General features: G+C 38.5%; 1 protein-coding gene across 4 annotated transcripts in view; it reads left to right on the top strand.

The window, feature by feature from the left end:
* ARNT (aryl hydrocarbon receptor nuclear translocator) overlaps nucleotides 1-14,635 on the top strand; it is a 63,981-nt gene that overhangs the window by 33,748 nt on the left and 15,598 nt on the right. For 2 of the 4 annotated variants that reach the window (XM_068540729.1, XM_068540728.1), the window contains exons 4-10: nucleotides 157-201; nucleotides 3,237-3,281; nucleotides 5,358-5,571; nucleotides 9,294-9,507; nucleotides 10,684-10,786; nucleotides 13,644-13,709; nucleotides 14,132-14,217. In XM_068540729.1, coding sequence (XP_068396830.1) covers nucleotides 157-201; nucleotides 3,237-3,281; nucleotides 5,358-5,571; nucleotides 9,294-9,507; nucleotides 10,684-10,786; nucleotides 13,644-13,709; nucleotides 14,132-14,217 — 773 coding nt within the window. The remainder of the gene's footprint in view (nucleotides 1-156; nucleotides 202-3,236; nucleotides 3,282-5,357; nucleotides 5,572-9,293; nucleotides 9,508-10,683; nucleotides 10,787-13,643; nucleotides 13,710-14,131; nucleotides 14,218-14,635) is intronic. The other 2 variants (XM_068540731.1, XM_068540730.1) reach the window with 1 other exon arrangement.

Below are 14,635 nucleotides of genomic sequence, written 5' to 3'. Positions count from 1 at the left end.
CTGTGGGATGCTGTTATTATCTCTATTGCTTTGTGATGCCTTTTCATTGGCTTTTTTTTGTTGAATATTTTTTATCCCTTTCTAGTGTTCCTTTCAGAGTGAAATAGATATAACAAGTGTAATGCCTTGGACTAAGCCCCTTTTTTTCTCCTTCAGGTGTGATGACGATCAGATGTCTAATGATAAGGAGCGGTTTGCCAGGTAATGTAGTAGAGCATCTTGGTCCTTGTCGTGGGACCAGGCGATTCAAAAATACTGAGTTTTAATTTTATCTCAATGAGAGTTAATTTCTCTATCCAGTCTGTTTCTTCTTCTGAAAGCTGGTGAAACTTAGTATTACACTTGTTGTTTACGTTCGGGTAACAGGGCTTCAGACTTACAGCTTCAAACTAATGGTATATTTTGCACAGTGTTTTTATGTATGTGATAGATATCTATACAGTGTGCTTGCTGGGTGTCCACAGGGACACAAACAATATGAATTTCTTTGTTGCATTTATTATTAAGTGGATCTACAAAATCTGTATAGATAATGGTTTTATTCTTTTAAAAGTAACAGCAAAGAAATGATTTATGTGAAGACTGGAGTTTTTATTGAAAAAAATATGTTTATCTGTCAAGAGGATGAAAAATACTTTGCTTTATTAAGCAGATCCTTCTCAAGTCAAATATTGGTTTATTTTTAGAAAGTTTATTCTACATATTATTAAGTAGTAAATTATTTGTTTTTTAAAAATCGAGTTTGCAGCCATCTCAGAAAAGTGAATAATCCAAAATCCAGTGCTTAACTAATAAGCACTTACTATTTATTCATTGCTGATACTGCTGGTCTGGGGCCCATACATTGAGAAAAATTGATGTAGAGGGCTAAGAAATATCAGTCAGAGTAGTTTAAAACTACTCTGAAGCAGTGAGATGCCATCATAAGCTTTGAATGAGATGCTACTATATAAAATGCATATGGGATTTTTCTCTAGTAGCATTATATAGGACTGATTAAACAGAAGCACTGTAGTCAGGGAGGTAGATAGGAGGCTACTGAAATAATAAGACAGTGATAAAATCGTGAGGGCCTGGGCTAGAATGGTGGCAATGACAGTAGGAAAGGAGTGGATTTAAGAGGTTTTTGAAGAATTTGTTTATCGAAGTAGATACTTGTAAACATTTTAGGATGTGAACCATCCCTAAAATGAGAAGTTAATAATAGGGATCTGGGGAGTAGTTTTTCAAAAGCTGCATTAGAAAGTGAAGCCATCAAATAGTAGTGGTGGTACAGGTTCACAGTCTCTTGACTGAAATTCCTAAAAGCTATGAAAACATGAACTGAACTGTTTTAGCCTTCATTTGTCTTGCTTAATGTGAATATTTATACATTCATGTATTTCACTTGGAAATATTAGAGTGTAAGGGATTATGGATCTGTAGGGGTAGGAGTAGTAATAGGAATTTTAGATATTTAACTGTCAAACAAAAGAACTCATTTCTTTTTCTTTTCTTTTTTCTTTTTGGCCACACTGTGTGGCTTGTGGGATCTTAGTTCGCTGACCAGGGGTTGAACCCGTGCCCTCAGCAGTGAAAGTGCAGAGTCCTAACCACTGGACTGCCAGGGAATTCCGAGAACTCATTTCTTTAAGATATGATTTGTTAAGCTAGTTCACCTCACATATCCTCCTTCGGAATTCAGTTAGAGGGTCTTCAGAAGCTTAAATGAATTTTCCCAACTTTTTGAAAAAATGATTTGTAGTTTGTTAAGGAATTATAACAACCCAGTGAACATGAAACTTCACTTAATATCACTGTTTTCTTTCTCTTCTGGTCAGTATGCATAAGTTTTCACATGGTTCTTATCATTACTATGTTATTTTCTTGTCTCTCTCTCTTTTTTTTTTTCCTGCTGGCCATTTTTTAGAAACTTTCCCATATATTGATAAAGTCATTATACTTGTCATTTTTTTTAAAATTAATTAATTAATTAATTAATTAAATTTAATTTATGGCTGTGTTGGGTCTTCGTTTCTGTGTGAGGGCTTTCTCTAGTTGTGGCAAGCGGGGGCCATTCTTCATCACGGTGCGCGGGCCTCTCACTATCGCGGCCTCTCTTGTTGCGGAGCATGGGCTCCAGACGCGCAGGCTCAGTAATTGTGGCTCACGGGCCTAGCTGCTCTGCGGCATGTGGGATCTTCCCAGACCAGGTCTCGAACCCGTGTCCCCTGCATTAGCAGGCAGATTCTCAACCACTGCGCCACCAGGGAAGCCCTATACTTGTCATTTTTAATAACTAGTCTTTCAGCCTGTTATGTCATACTTAGACTTTCTTTCTTACTCTATTTATTGTTAATCTCTTTATATTTATATATATATTTAAGATGGAATTGATTACTGATAAACTGGCGTACCAACACCTTATTTCTTCAGTTGCCACCAACCCTTATAGTATTTTAGTTATCCAGAGAAATTTAGTGATAATCTTTGTAGCCCACTCCAGGGAAGGGGGAGTTGGTACTAGGATCCGGCAATGTTATGGCTTTATTGCAGAGAAATGGGAAAGTGACTGAATAGAAATTTACTACTTTAGGATCAAATCATTGATAGGGGATATATCAGAAACTTAGCTCTTAGTTTTATTTATGTAATTTCTCCAGTGAAGCTGTTTGGCTATTTTGTCTGTGGGTGAATGTGTGCTGTATGTGTGTTATAGAAAGATTGTGATCACTTGTTTGACATTCTTATCATGATTTACTGTTTGATTTTTTTTCATTACAGAATAGCATATGTGGATATCATTTTCTTTTCAGATTGGGAGCAGTGTGTGAGAATGGTATTCCCTTGTTTGTTTATTGTTCAAACTGTATATCCTTGGTTTCTACAGAGAATGATTGGCTTTCTGTGCTCAGATTATGTTAATTTATAATGAATATTGGCCTTGCTTTTATGTTGACCTTTGTCCTGTAAGTTACTTTTTCTTAATCCTAACAGATGGCTTTGTAGAGTTACAGGCAAGGTTCTTGTCCATATTTCCATTTTCCCCTCTCTTCTCTGCATCTGTTTTGTTCTATTTCTTTTCTTTCCTTCCCTTCCCTTTTTTCTCTGTCCCTTCCCTCTCTCCTTCCATTCCTCCCTCCCTTCCTTTCTTCCTTCCTCTCTCTTCCCTTCTTCCCTTCCTCCCTCTCTCCCTTCCTTCCTTCCTTCTTTCTTTTTATTTTACTTTTAGCTTAGTTCGTTAATTCTGTTTTTAGGTCGGATGATGAGCAGAGCTCTGCGGATAAGGAGAGACTCGCCAGGTAGGAGAACAGTGTCTTTTGGCATGATGAAGCAGATCATGCTGCTTTTTCTATCCTTTTTTTTATTCTGGTCTTTTCTTCCCCTTTCTCTTCGTGTTTTTCCTGGTCTGTGGCAAGAGAGGACAAGATTTTTAGAAGTTTGTGTGTAACAGGAACTTTGGCTTCCCCCATCAGAAAGTGGGTGGTTGAGGGAACTTTACTTAGGAATTTAAGAAATTGCTATTAGTTTTTGTAGATTTCTCTTTTACTCTTTATCTTAGCACGAAGTTTCACAGAATAAAAAGCTTTCAGAAACCGTGCAGCTGTGCCAGTTGGTGCTTTAGCAGGGAAATACTCCTTTATCAGAAAACCAATAAATGTATCTGTGTTTGCAATTAGTTCCCAGTCTTTAGGCCTCAGTATTTACTCCACACCTCTCTAGAAGGCTCACCCTTATTTTCCTATGTAGACTCACAGCCTAGATTACTTTGTTACGGCAGTACTGGTGTTGCTTTGGTGCTTGAATCTTTTGTGTTTCCCAGAAAAGCTTAGCAGCCTAGATGTGGCTATTTAAAAGATCAGCCTTATGGATTTCAGTGTCAGAAATCTGTCAGATACTAGGAAAATGGGTGCTTTATGTTTGAGCGTAGAATTTTATGTTTCTCAGGCAAAGTAACTAAATGTGAATCTATGTTGTGAGACCTTTTCAGTAAAGGAGACTATGGAGTTCTCTTTGGAGACTGTTGTCGATAATGTAGAAATACTGTGGAAGAAATGTTGTGCCCAAATTTTCCTGTTTTTTGGTCTCTGTGATTTGGGATGACTCAGTAGGAGATAGATCACTAATACCAGTACCAGTTTTTATTACTTCCCCCCTCTTACCTACCATTTCCTCTTTCAGCTGGGCCACAAGCTCATTTTGCTGCCATTTCAATTTATGGCCTCCTACGAACTCTTTCACTCTTCATAAAACTGATTGGTGTGGTATGGTGGGAAGAACATTGCATTCATTGGGAATGAGGGCAGCCCTTAGAAGAGTCAATTAGCTGCTTGACCTTAGTTTGCTCTTATCATTAAAAAAGAGATTTATGTTAGATTTGTTGTGTTCTTTTTGTTTTGGCAGAGAACTTTTGTTCCTATAGAATCTTTAAGTGGTAATAGAAGTCAATAAAAAAGACAAAAGCAAAGCTGCTCAAGTAAAAACAGTAATGTAGCATGTTGTTTGGATCTCTCCTTGAAGCAGCCCCATAGAAGACACTGAGGAACTATTAGGCTTTCCAGAAATCCAGTTTGAAAACTACTGGATTATTATTTTTAACGATGATATTCTGTTTGATTTTGAGGAAGTCATTATTGGAGATATGTTCTACTTACCCTGGTGAGATCCAGATTGTATGTTTTCAGGTCTTTAAACGTCTTCCTGTCCACTTCCTCCTATTCTCCAGTTCACTTTGTCCCAAATTGGGCGCCCATAAGGGACCTCTAGTAGATGGTATCTTACAAATCTCATGAGCTCAGTGTACTGGCACCACATCCAGATAGAGAAGGTAGGGCTTTGTGCATTAGTGGGACAAGTAAAACTTCCAATTCTGCCGTCTAGTGTTGAGAATAAGACAGATGTTTAGAACAAACAGCATTTTATAGACCAAGGGAATCTATACTATCAATTCTTGTATCAGCTGTTGAGCAACATACTTAGGTTGGAAAAAATTGGTCATTTTATGTTTTCAGCCTTTAAAAAGTTGAATTGGTAGACATGAAATCAGCCAAGCTGCTTTCGACATTTTTTAAGACTGTCATTTCTTAAAACACATTTTGTTCTGAGGGAGTGGTAATTTACATAGGAAGTGAAGTTTCCAGGAGTTAGAATTGCTGGTATCTGCTTGTACCCTGTCTGCCTCATTAGTTTCTATTCCATACTTGCTCTGCATGAGAAGTTTGGCAAACCTTACTTTAACTTCTGAGACTTAAGCATCACTAAATCTAAATACCACATTTCTTCAGCAGCTCACTTGGTATTCATATCTCTCTCCCAGCTCCCAAATGGCCAGATGTGACCACCTGGATGGGGCTTCTCCTCTCTCTCTCTCCATGCAGGGAAAATCATAGTGAAATTGAACGGCGCCGACGGAACAAGATGACAGCCTACATAACAGAACTGTCAGACATGGTACCCACCTGTAGTGCCCTGGCTCGAAAACCAGACAAGCTAACCATCTTACGCATGGCGGTTTCTCACATGAAGTCCTTGCGAGGAACTGGCAACACATCCACTGATGGCACCTACAAGCCGTCTTTCCTCACTGATCAGGTCTCTGGGAAGCACAGCTGAGAGAGTCTAGAATCTTTTGAAGGTTTTGATCTTTTTGGGGTAGATGACCATAATCCTGAATAGCGCATTATATTGGGAGTCAGAGCAGAACTGAGTCTGTAGTTTCTTATTTATTTATTAATTTATTTATTTAATTTATTTTTCGACTGCTTTGGGTCTTCGTTGCTGCACGCAGGCTTTTTCTAGTTGCAGCGAGCGGGGACTACTCTTAGTTGTGGTGCGCAGGCTTCTCATTGCAGTGGCTTCTCTTGTTGTGGAGCATGGGCTCTAGGAGCGCAGGCTTCAGTAGTTGTGGCTCGCGGGCTCAGTAGTTGTGGTTTGCAGGCTCTAGAGAACAGGCTCAGTAGTTGTGGCACATGGGCTTAGTTGCTCCACAGCATATGGGATCTTCCTGGACTAGGGCTCAAACCCGTGTCCCCTGTATTGGCAGGCAGATTCTTAACCACTGTGCCACTAGGGAAGTCCCTGTAGATTCTTTAAAGCACAAGAATTCCACTCTGAAGGAAATATTCAGACCATGGGAAAGTGAGTTTTGATCCCTGACTATACCATTTATTAGCTTTGGAGCAGTGAGAAGTAGAGAAGAATTGTGAAAGCTATTTAGCAAAACTTATAGGTACTTTAGAACTGTACTCATGAAGAACAGTGGCATCACAGGGAGAAGAGATGACTGTGTCCATGAACCAGTCCTTTTCCTTGGCTTTAGGGTTGTAGAAGATGGAAGGAATCTATTTTTTATTCTGGAAGCAGCTTCCAGTTTTAGTGATACAAGGAGTCTAATAGGAAGTTGTTGTTGCTTAGAGATGTGCTCTGTTACATTTGATGCACTATGAGAAAAATAGAGAAGGCAAAAACATTTCCAGCCTTTCAGGAACTCAGTCTGAATATGAATATGTGAGTGGTAGGATACACACATAAGTGAAAAATGATAGGAAATGGGTACGGAGAAGAAATGCCTTAAAAAAACTTATTAATAATTTATATAGGATTAGATATGTGTGTGTGTATATATATATATATATATACTAGAGGGATAGCTAAAGTGAATAGAATGGCCAGGCCTGAGTGAGAATAGTCAGCAAAAACTTCAAAGAGTAAGGAAGCCATGTTGTGTTTTATTAAAAATAACACTTGGTTATTGCAGAAAAATTTGTAAAATATAGGAAGTATAGGGAAGAAAAAATTGACCTATGATGCCATGCTTTTATTCAGAGGATTAGAAGGAAAGAAAGAATATAATTTGGAAGAAAGCAATAAGAATTTTCCAAATAGGATGGTCTATATGAAAGTACATATAGCACAGATTTTATATATATGTACATTGAAATAGCTAATCAGTTTGTTCTAACAGAACACATACAGATATTGATTCAACAGACTCCAGTAATGCACATTTTGTAAGCTAACCAGCTGCTTTGTGCTATTAGAAATGTAAAGAATGGTAAGAGATAGTCACTGGTAGAAACAGACATGTAAGTAAATCAATCATAATATAAACACAGAATCAGTTTTGTATCAGAAGGAGGTACAGTAATAAGTCCTGTAGAAGTGCAAATATGGAAAGCGAAGAATAGGGGAATAGTGTTGTAAATATTGGAAATAACTTGATCAAAAGCATAGTGAGAATAATCAGGTTATTCAAGGAAAATCAGGTAGTTTAGCATGCCTTGGGAGATGGTAATAGAAAAGTAGGCTGGGACCTGATGATGGAATATTTAGGTGTTATGTTAAATAATTTAGATTTTAATTTTTAGGCAATGGGGAGCTATAAAAAATGTGGTAGCATTTTAAGGATGGATTGGAGACAGTGAAAGCAGGAAGACCATTTGACTTGGCATGAGATGACTAGGACAGTGACATTGTATTTGAAAATAGAATTGATAAAACTGAGTTACCCCTGGAGTGTGAGAAAAAGGAGTTAGAGTTTTGAGGCCTGTATCCTGAGAGGAAGGGGATACTGTTAATCAAGAAAGGGAATGCTAGAAGGGCACAGAGGATTGTTTTTGAAGGGGGAAATGACAGGTTTTGAGATGTTGAAATTGAATTGCTGGTAAAATGTCTATTTGGAGATGCTTAATAGAGTTTAGGCAAGTCTAGGCATATAGATTTGGGTATCATTTCTTAGTGGAAGAGTGGATATGATTTCTCAGGGAGAGAGTATGGAATAGAGAAGAGAACTTAAGATAGAACCTTGGAAATGCCTACACTTGAGACTTGAACAAAGGAAAGGGAATCTGAAACAGAGAAGGCACATTTGGAAAGGAAGTATAAGTTGGAGTGCAGTGTCACAGAAGCTAGGGAGAAATAAAATTTAAAGGATAAAATGAACAACACTATCAGATATGCAGTGAGATTGAGTAAAATGATATGGACTCAGAAAAGGGGACTTGAGTTGGCAGTTAGGAATACATTAGTAACCTGAAAAAACATGAATGTAGTGGTTTAGAGTGAAGATTGCAGTGGGTTTGAGAAATAAGTGAAAAGTAAGAGAGTAGAGCCAGTGAGTGTAACATTACTCTTAATTTAAGCTTGGCGCTGAAAGATGAATTGGGCAAAGTTGAGGGAAGTTTTGTATATAATTGAGAAAACTTGATCATGTTTAAGATCTGAGGGGAGGGACTTCCCTCGTGGCGCAGTGGTTAAGAATCCGCCTGCCAGTGCAGAGGACACAGGTTTGAGCCCTCGTCCAGGAAGATCCCACATGCTGTGGAGCAGCTAAGCCCGTGCGCCACAACTACTGAGTCTGCGCTTTAGAGCCCACGACCCACAATGACTGAAGCCCGTGCGCCAAGAGCCCGTGCTCCGCAACAAGAGAAGCCACCGCAATGAGAAGCCCGCGCACCACAACGAAGAGTAACCCCCGCTCACCACAACTAGAGAAAGCCCGCGTACAGCAACGAAGGCCCAACGCAGCCAAAAATAAATAAATAAATAAATTTATTTTTTTAAAAAAAAGATCTGAGGGGAAAGAGAGAGAAAAACGCATATATTTGTAGAGCAAGATCCTAAAAAGAGCCCAGAGAGAGTGAGATCAAGAACTCAATTATTTATTTATTTTAAAAATAATTTTTAAAAATTTATTTATATATTTAATTTATTTATTTTTGGCTGTGTTGGGTCTTCATTGCTGTGTGCGGTCTTTCTCTAGTTGTGGGGAGTGGGGGCTACTCTTTGTTGCAGTGTGCGGGCTTCTCATTGCGGTGGCTTTTCTTGTGGCGGAGCATGGGCTCTAGGCACGCGGGCTTCAGTAGTTGTGGCGAGCGGGCTCTAGAGCGCAGGCTCAGTAGTTGTGGCGCATGGGCTTCATTGCTCCGCGGCATGTGGGAACTTCCCGGACCAGGGCTTGAACCCGTGTCCCCTGCATTGGCAGGCGGACTCTTAACCACCGTGCCACCAGGGAAGCCCAAGAACTCAATTATTGTTAATGGTAAGCCTTTTAATCCCTGTCTTGAGTCCTGAGGTAAAGAGGAGGAGATGGATAGTGACATAGACACATTGAGGAAATACCTATTGGAAAAAACTCTCTTGTCAGTGAAGGCAGTTACATTTAGGTTGCAAAGCCGTGCCTGTGGATTAGACAGAAGCCAGCAATTACTCATGGAGAGATACATATGGCCTGAAGTGTCTTACTTCTTTCCATGAATAATATTTGGTTTTTCAAAAGAGTTCAGTATTAACTTGTATTTCTCTTCCTTGGGCAGGAACTGAAACATTTGATCTTGGAGGCAGCAGATGGCTTTCTGTTTATTGTCTCATGTGAGACAGGCCGGGTGGTATATGTCTCTGACTCAGTGACCCCTGTTTTGAACCAGCCGCAGTCTGAATGGTTTGGTAGCACACTCTATGATCAGGTGCACCCAGATGATGTGGACAAACTTCGTGAGCAGCTTTCCACTTCGGAAAATGCCTTGACAGGTATGAGTTAATGTGGAAGGAAAATGAATGGCAAATTCTTTCTTCTTTTTTTTTCTGAGATAGAAGAGGTGTTTTAACTCTTAAATTTTTTGATTGAATCTGGCACAACTTTTAGAATTTTCTCCTTTAATGAATATAATCTGTTCTTTTTATCCATATGCAGGTAATATATTTTGTAGCTCATCTTTAGAAAATGTTTCATTAGTGACAATGCTCATAAAAAGTTTACTTTGATCTTAATATTAGTGTAAATACACAGTAAAGGCCAAGCCTACAATAACCCCCACCCTCACCCCTCCAGCCATTCCAGAAGAATGAAATTATCCATGTTTCTGTCTCATTTGTATGGGTAAATACCTGGTATTTTTTCTACCCAGTTGTGCTTGGCTTTGGCTTGGTATTAGGTTCTATGATAGTAGATTTTTATTTTTAGAGGGGAATGATTATCAGTGTATATAAGGTGTTTTTTTTGTATTTATACTATCTTTCTGTATTGTTTTTGCCCCCACCTCCATCCCCCATTTAATATTATTCAGTCCTTTTGCCCTAAGGAAACAAGTCACATCTGCTCCTAAGTGATCTAGAAAAAATTTTAATGTGGAAGCAGATTAAAACTGGTAATTAAAATAAAATCCATTATGGTCATATTAATGTTGGTATTTAGCTTTCATTTATGTTTTTATGGATTTCATTTTTCTAGTTCTTCTTTTTCCCAAAAGTTCCCACTGGTTTCTATATAATAAAGGGAGGAACAATTTTAGCATGAGACAGATGGGTGTTTCTGTAGCATATAAAATTATTTGTTATTAAACCAGTGGCATTCACTCCATGCGTGTGTGTGCGCGTGCATACGCACATGCATGCGTGTTTATAAAAATAATCAGACCTAAGGATATAGCCTTGCTCTTGCTTGCCAACTTTACCTACTTCTACTCCTGTCTTGCCTTGCACAAAGTTATTTCCAGTGCTTTGAACTGAAGAGTAAGATTCACTGATGGGAATTGAGGTGTTTTAGGCTTGAAAAAAATCCATCTCCTACTTGGTTTATTCTCTTATAAGCAAGGAGATTGAAGAGCATGAATAGGCTACTTACTTTTCTTTGCCTGCAGTATCTCTCTCTCCCTCTTCCCCACACACAAGAATGTACTCCAGACTGTTCTTCACATCCTTCTTCAGGGCGTATCCTTGATCTGAAGACTGGAACAGTGAAAAAGGAAGGTCAACAGTCTTCCATGAGGATGTGTATGGGCTCAAGGAGATCTTTTATTTGCCGTATGAGGTGAGTGTCAGGATGAGGATTGTGATTTGCCATAGGAAGAATTAAGAGCTGAGGGTTTGATTTCTGGTCAGAGGAGTTAAACTTCTAAATCCAAGCTCCAGTTAGATTAAATTTAGCTCTCAAGACCCACGTGAGTTGTAACACAGAATAAAGTGTTAAGGAAACTAACATTCACTGAACTCCTCCTATGCCAAACATTATGATAGGTGCTTTATGTCTGTCATCTCATTTCCCACAACTGCCCAATAGGGTAGAATTCATGGTTACTATTTTGCTGATTTAAAAAAAAAAAAAAAGACTCAAAGAAATTGACTTCCCAGCATTACATAGATAATGTTTGATACAGGATTTTATTTTAATCCATAGTAGTCGGATGCCAGTACCTATTTTTTTTCCCAGTATATCACGAGGCAACATCCATATACTCAGACCATTTCTGCACCCCTCCTTTTTTTGTAGAAATTTAAGACTTTATTATGTCTTTCACTTAATATTTAGCATTAATAAATTATATACTATACATTTTAGGATTCTGAAGAAAGGATGGTGATACTTTTCTTCACAGCTAGAGAAAACACCTCTTAAAGTCACAAAATAAATTCAGGTTGTATAATGGAAATTGACTACATTGTACGAGAGGATGCTTCTTAGAAATGATGAATAGGATATTAAGAAAGGTCTCCTGGGGGAGTTACAAAATTGAATATTATGTGGCTTAGTGGTTTAGAGTAGTTTCTGGACCCAGACTACTGGATTTATCACTTATCTTCTGAGACCTTGAGCAGATTAAATGACTGCTTTGTGTTTGCTTTTTTTAAAAAATATTTATTTATTTATTTATTTATTTTTGGCTGTGTCGGGTCTTAGTTGCAGCGCATGAGCTCTTTGTTGCAGTGCGTGGGCTTCTCTCTATTTGTGGTGTGCAGGCTCCAGAGCACATGGGCTCAGTAGTTGTGACGTGTGGGCTCTCTGGTTGTGGTGCGCGGGCTCCAGAGCGGGTGGTCTCAGTAGTTGTGGCTCACAGGCTTAGTTGCTCCATGGCATCTGAGATCTTAGTTCCCTGACGAGGGATCGAACCTGCGTCTCCTGCATTGGAAGGCAGATTCTTAACCACTGGACCACCAAGGAGGTCCCCCTGCTTTGTGTTTTTATTTCTTCATCTAATATTGGGAGTTATATCAACCTCATAAAGTTGTTATAGGATTAGATGAATAACTTTATGTAAAGATGCTTAAAATAGTGCATGACACATTTAAAATTCTATGTAAATTTTATTTATTATTATTAAAGAAGTGAAAGAAAGAAAGTAGAGAGGATGGGAGAGAGTGTCGCAATATGTGGACATGGCTAATGCAAAGACATAGGCAGGAGCAAAATAAATAATAACGAAATATAGCAAATAGATTGTGTTGCAGCATAGTGCTGGAGTCAACAAACCACAACTCTTTGTTTGTAAATAAATCTTTATTAGAACATAGCCATGCCCATTTGTTCACATACTGTCTATGGCTGCTTTTGTGCTATAATAGCAGAGTTGACTAGTTACAACAGATTGTATGGCCCACAAAGCCGAAAATATTTACTGTCTGGTCATTTACAGAAAAAGTATACTAACCCCTGATGTAGAGAATCTCTGCATTTGCAGAGCATGTAGAACGTTTTGACTTAAAACTCTGGGACATTTACAAGTTTTAGAAATACCAAACCTGAGTTCTTTATCCTTCCTTGTTAGGAGCATTGTTACCAATTTTCTGTGTCAAGTTGTGTTCAGAGCTTGTTATCTGGCTGTTAACTGATGGAAGCTTCTTTGATAGTGTAGTGCAACTTTTTTTTTAATTTATTTTTTTATTGAAGTATAGTTGAATTACAATGTTGTGTTAATTACTGCTGTACAGCAAAGTGACTCAGTTATACATATACATATTCTTTTTCATATTCTTTTCCATTATAGTTTATCACAGGATATTGAATATAGTTCTCTGTGCTATACAGTAGGACCTTGTTGTTTATCCATTCTACATATACCAGTTTGCATCTGCTAATCCCAGACTCCCAATCCAGTCCTCTCCTACCTCCCTCCCCCTTGGCAACCTCCAGTCTGTTCTCTATGTCCCTGATTCTGTTTCTGTTTCATAGATAGGTTCATTTGTGTCATATTTTAGATTCCACATATAGGTGATATCATATGGTATTTGTCTTTTTCTGTTTTACTTCACTTAATATGATGATCTCTAGTTGCATCCATGTTGCTGCAAATGGTATTATTTCATTCTTTTTTGTGGCTGAGTAGTATTCCATTGTATATATGTACCACATCTTCTTTATCCATTGTTCTTTCAGTGGACATTTAGGTTGTTTCCATGTCTTGGCTATTGTGAAAAGTGCTGCTGTGAACATAGGGGTGCATGTATAATACCTTTTTGAATTATAGTTTTGTCTGGATATATTCCCAGGAGTGGGATTGCTAGATCATATGGTAATTCTATTTTTAGTTTTCTGAGGAACCTCCATACTGTTTTCCACAGTGGCTGCACCAACTTACATTCCCACCAACAGTGTAGGAGGGTTCCCTTTTCTCCATACCCTCTCCAGCATTTGTTATTTGTAGACATTTTAATGATGGCCATTCTAACCGGCATGAAGTGGTACCTCATTGTAGTTTTGATTTGCATTTCTCTAATAATTAGCGATGTTGAGCATCTTTTCATGTGCCTACTGGCCATCTGTATTTCTTCTTTGGAGAAGTGTCTCTTTAAGTCTTCTGCCCATTTTTCCATTGGGGTGTTTGTTTTTTTGTTGAGTTGTATGAATGATAGTGCAACTTAATTGCTTTTAATCTCTCTGTTCATTGAAACAGGTGTGGCAATAGCGCTGTGGACCCAGTCTCCATGAATAGACTGAGCTTTGTGAGAAACAGATGCAGGTGAGATCCTAAGCTGTAAAAAAAAAAAACCAAAGGGATGGCCAAGTACCTTTAGAGATCGTCACATTTTCAACTATATTACTATCATACTTCCTTCAGCAGCCCTCACCCTCATCCCTCACTTCCCAGTTACTTTTTTTCTGGCAATATTTTCCTGAACTTCTAAAGCTTTTGCTCATCCTGTTTAAGGAAGTAATGCTACCACTTTACCTATTGATACTTTCTTCCTGCTGCAGTACCTTTCAGTTGCTTTACTTTGGCAAAGGTAAAAAATATGCTGGTCACTTTTGGGTGGGAAAGGTCCAAGTACAGTCATCCTGTTTTATAAACACCCAAGAGCCTAAAGTTAAAGGTACTAAGCCAGCATTGCCTTTTAAATGTTACTGGGTAGGGTTTTCTCCTCACACCTGTAATTTTTCTAGGAATGGACTTGGCTCTGTGAAGGATGGGGAACCTCATTTCGTGGTGGTCCACTGCACAGGCTATATCAAGGCCTGGCCCCCAGCAGGTAGGAAAGTTGAATAGTGACTTCTTCCTGGGTGCAGCAAGTTCCTCACAGAGTCCAAGAAAGTTAGCTAATATTTATCATGTACCTGTAGTATATGAAATGTACTTTGGTATAAACTGTAATAGGAAAGAAAAAGTGGACTCCTTCCCTTCCTTTATGGATCTTATATTCCAGTTAGGGAGATGGATTACTCAGACTTGAAAATGATTTGGTGATGGCTGTGTCACAGAATGTAGTTTTTAAATGTCCAAATAGTAATGTATACTGAATACCTGTATCTAAGTATTTGTGTGCAAAGAAGCAGTTGACATTGAATGCAGTTGATTTGGGAAAGTTTTCTAAAGTAGGAGCAAGACTTGGATGGAGAAGGGGGGAAATGGCTTGGCTGTAGTAACTTGTAAAGGGGATATTCTCTGCA

The sequence above is a fragment of the Eschrichtius robustus genome, chromosome 3 (assembly GCF_028021215.1).
Source record: "Eschrichtius robustus isolate mEscRob2 chromosome 3, mEscRob2.pri, whole genome shotgun sequence".
In the NCBI taxonomy this organism is placed as follows: domain Eukaryota; kingdom Metazoa; phylum Chordata; class Mammalia; order Artiodactyla; family Eschrichtiidae; genus Eschrichtius; species Eschrichtius robustus.
Note: the sequence above shows the minus strand (reverse complement) of the source record. Positions and strands in the feature narration are given on the sequence as shown.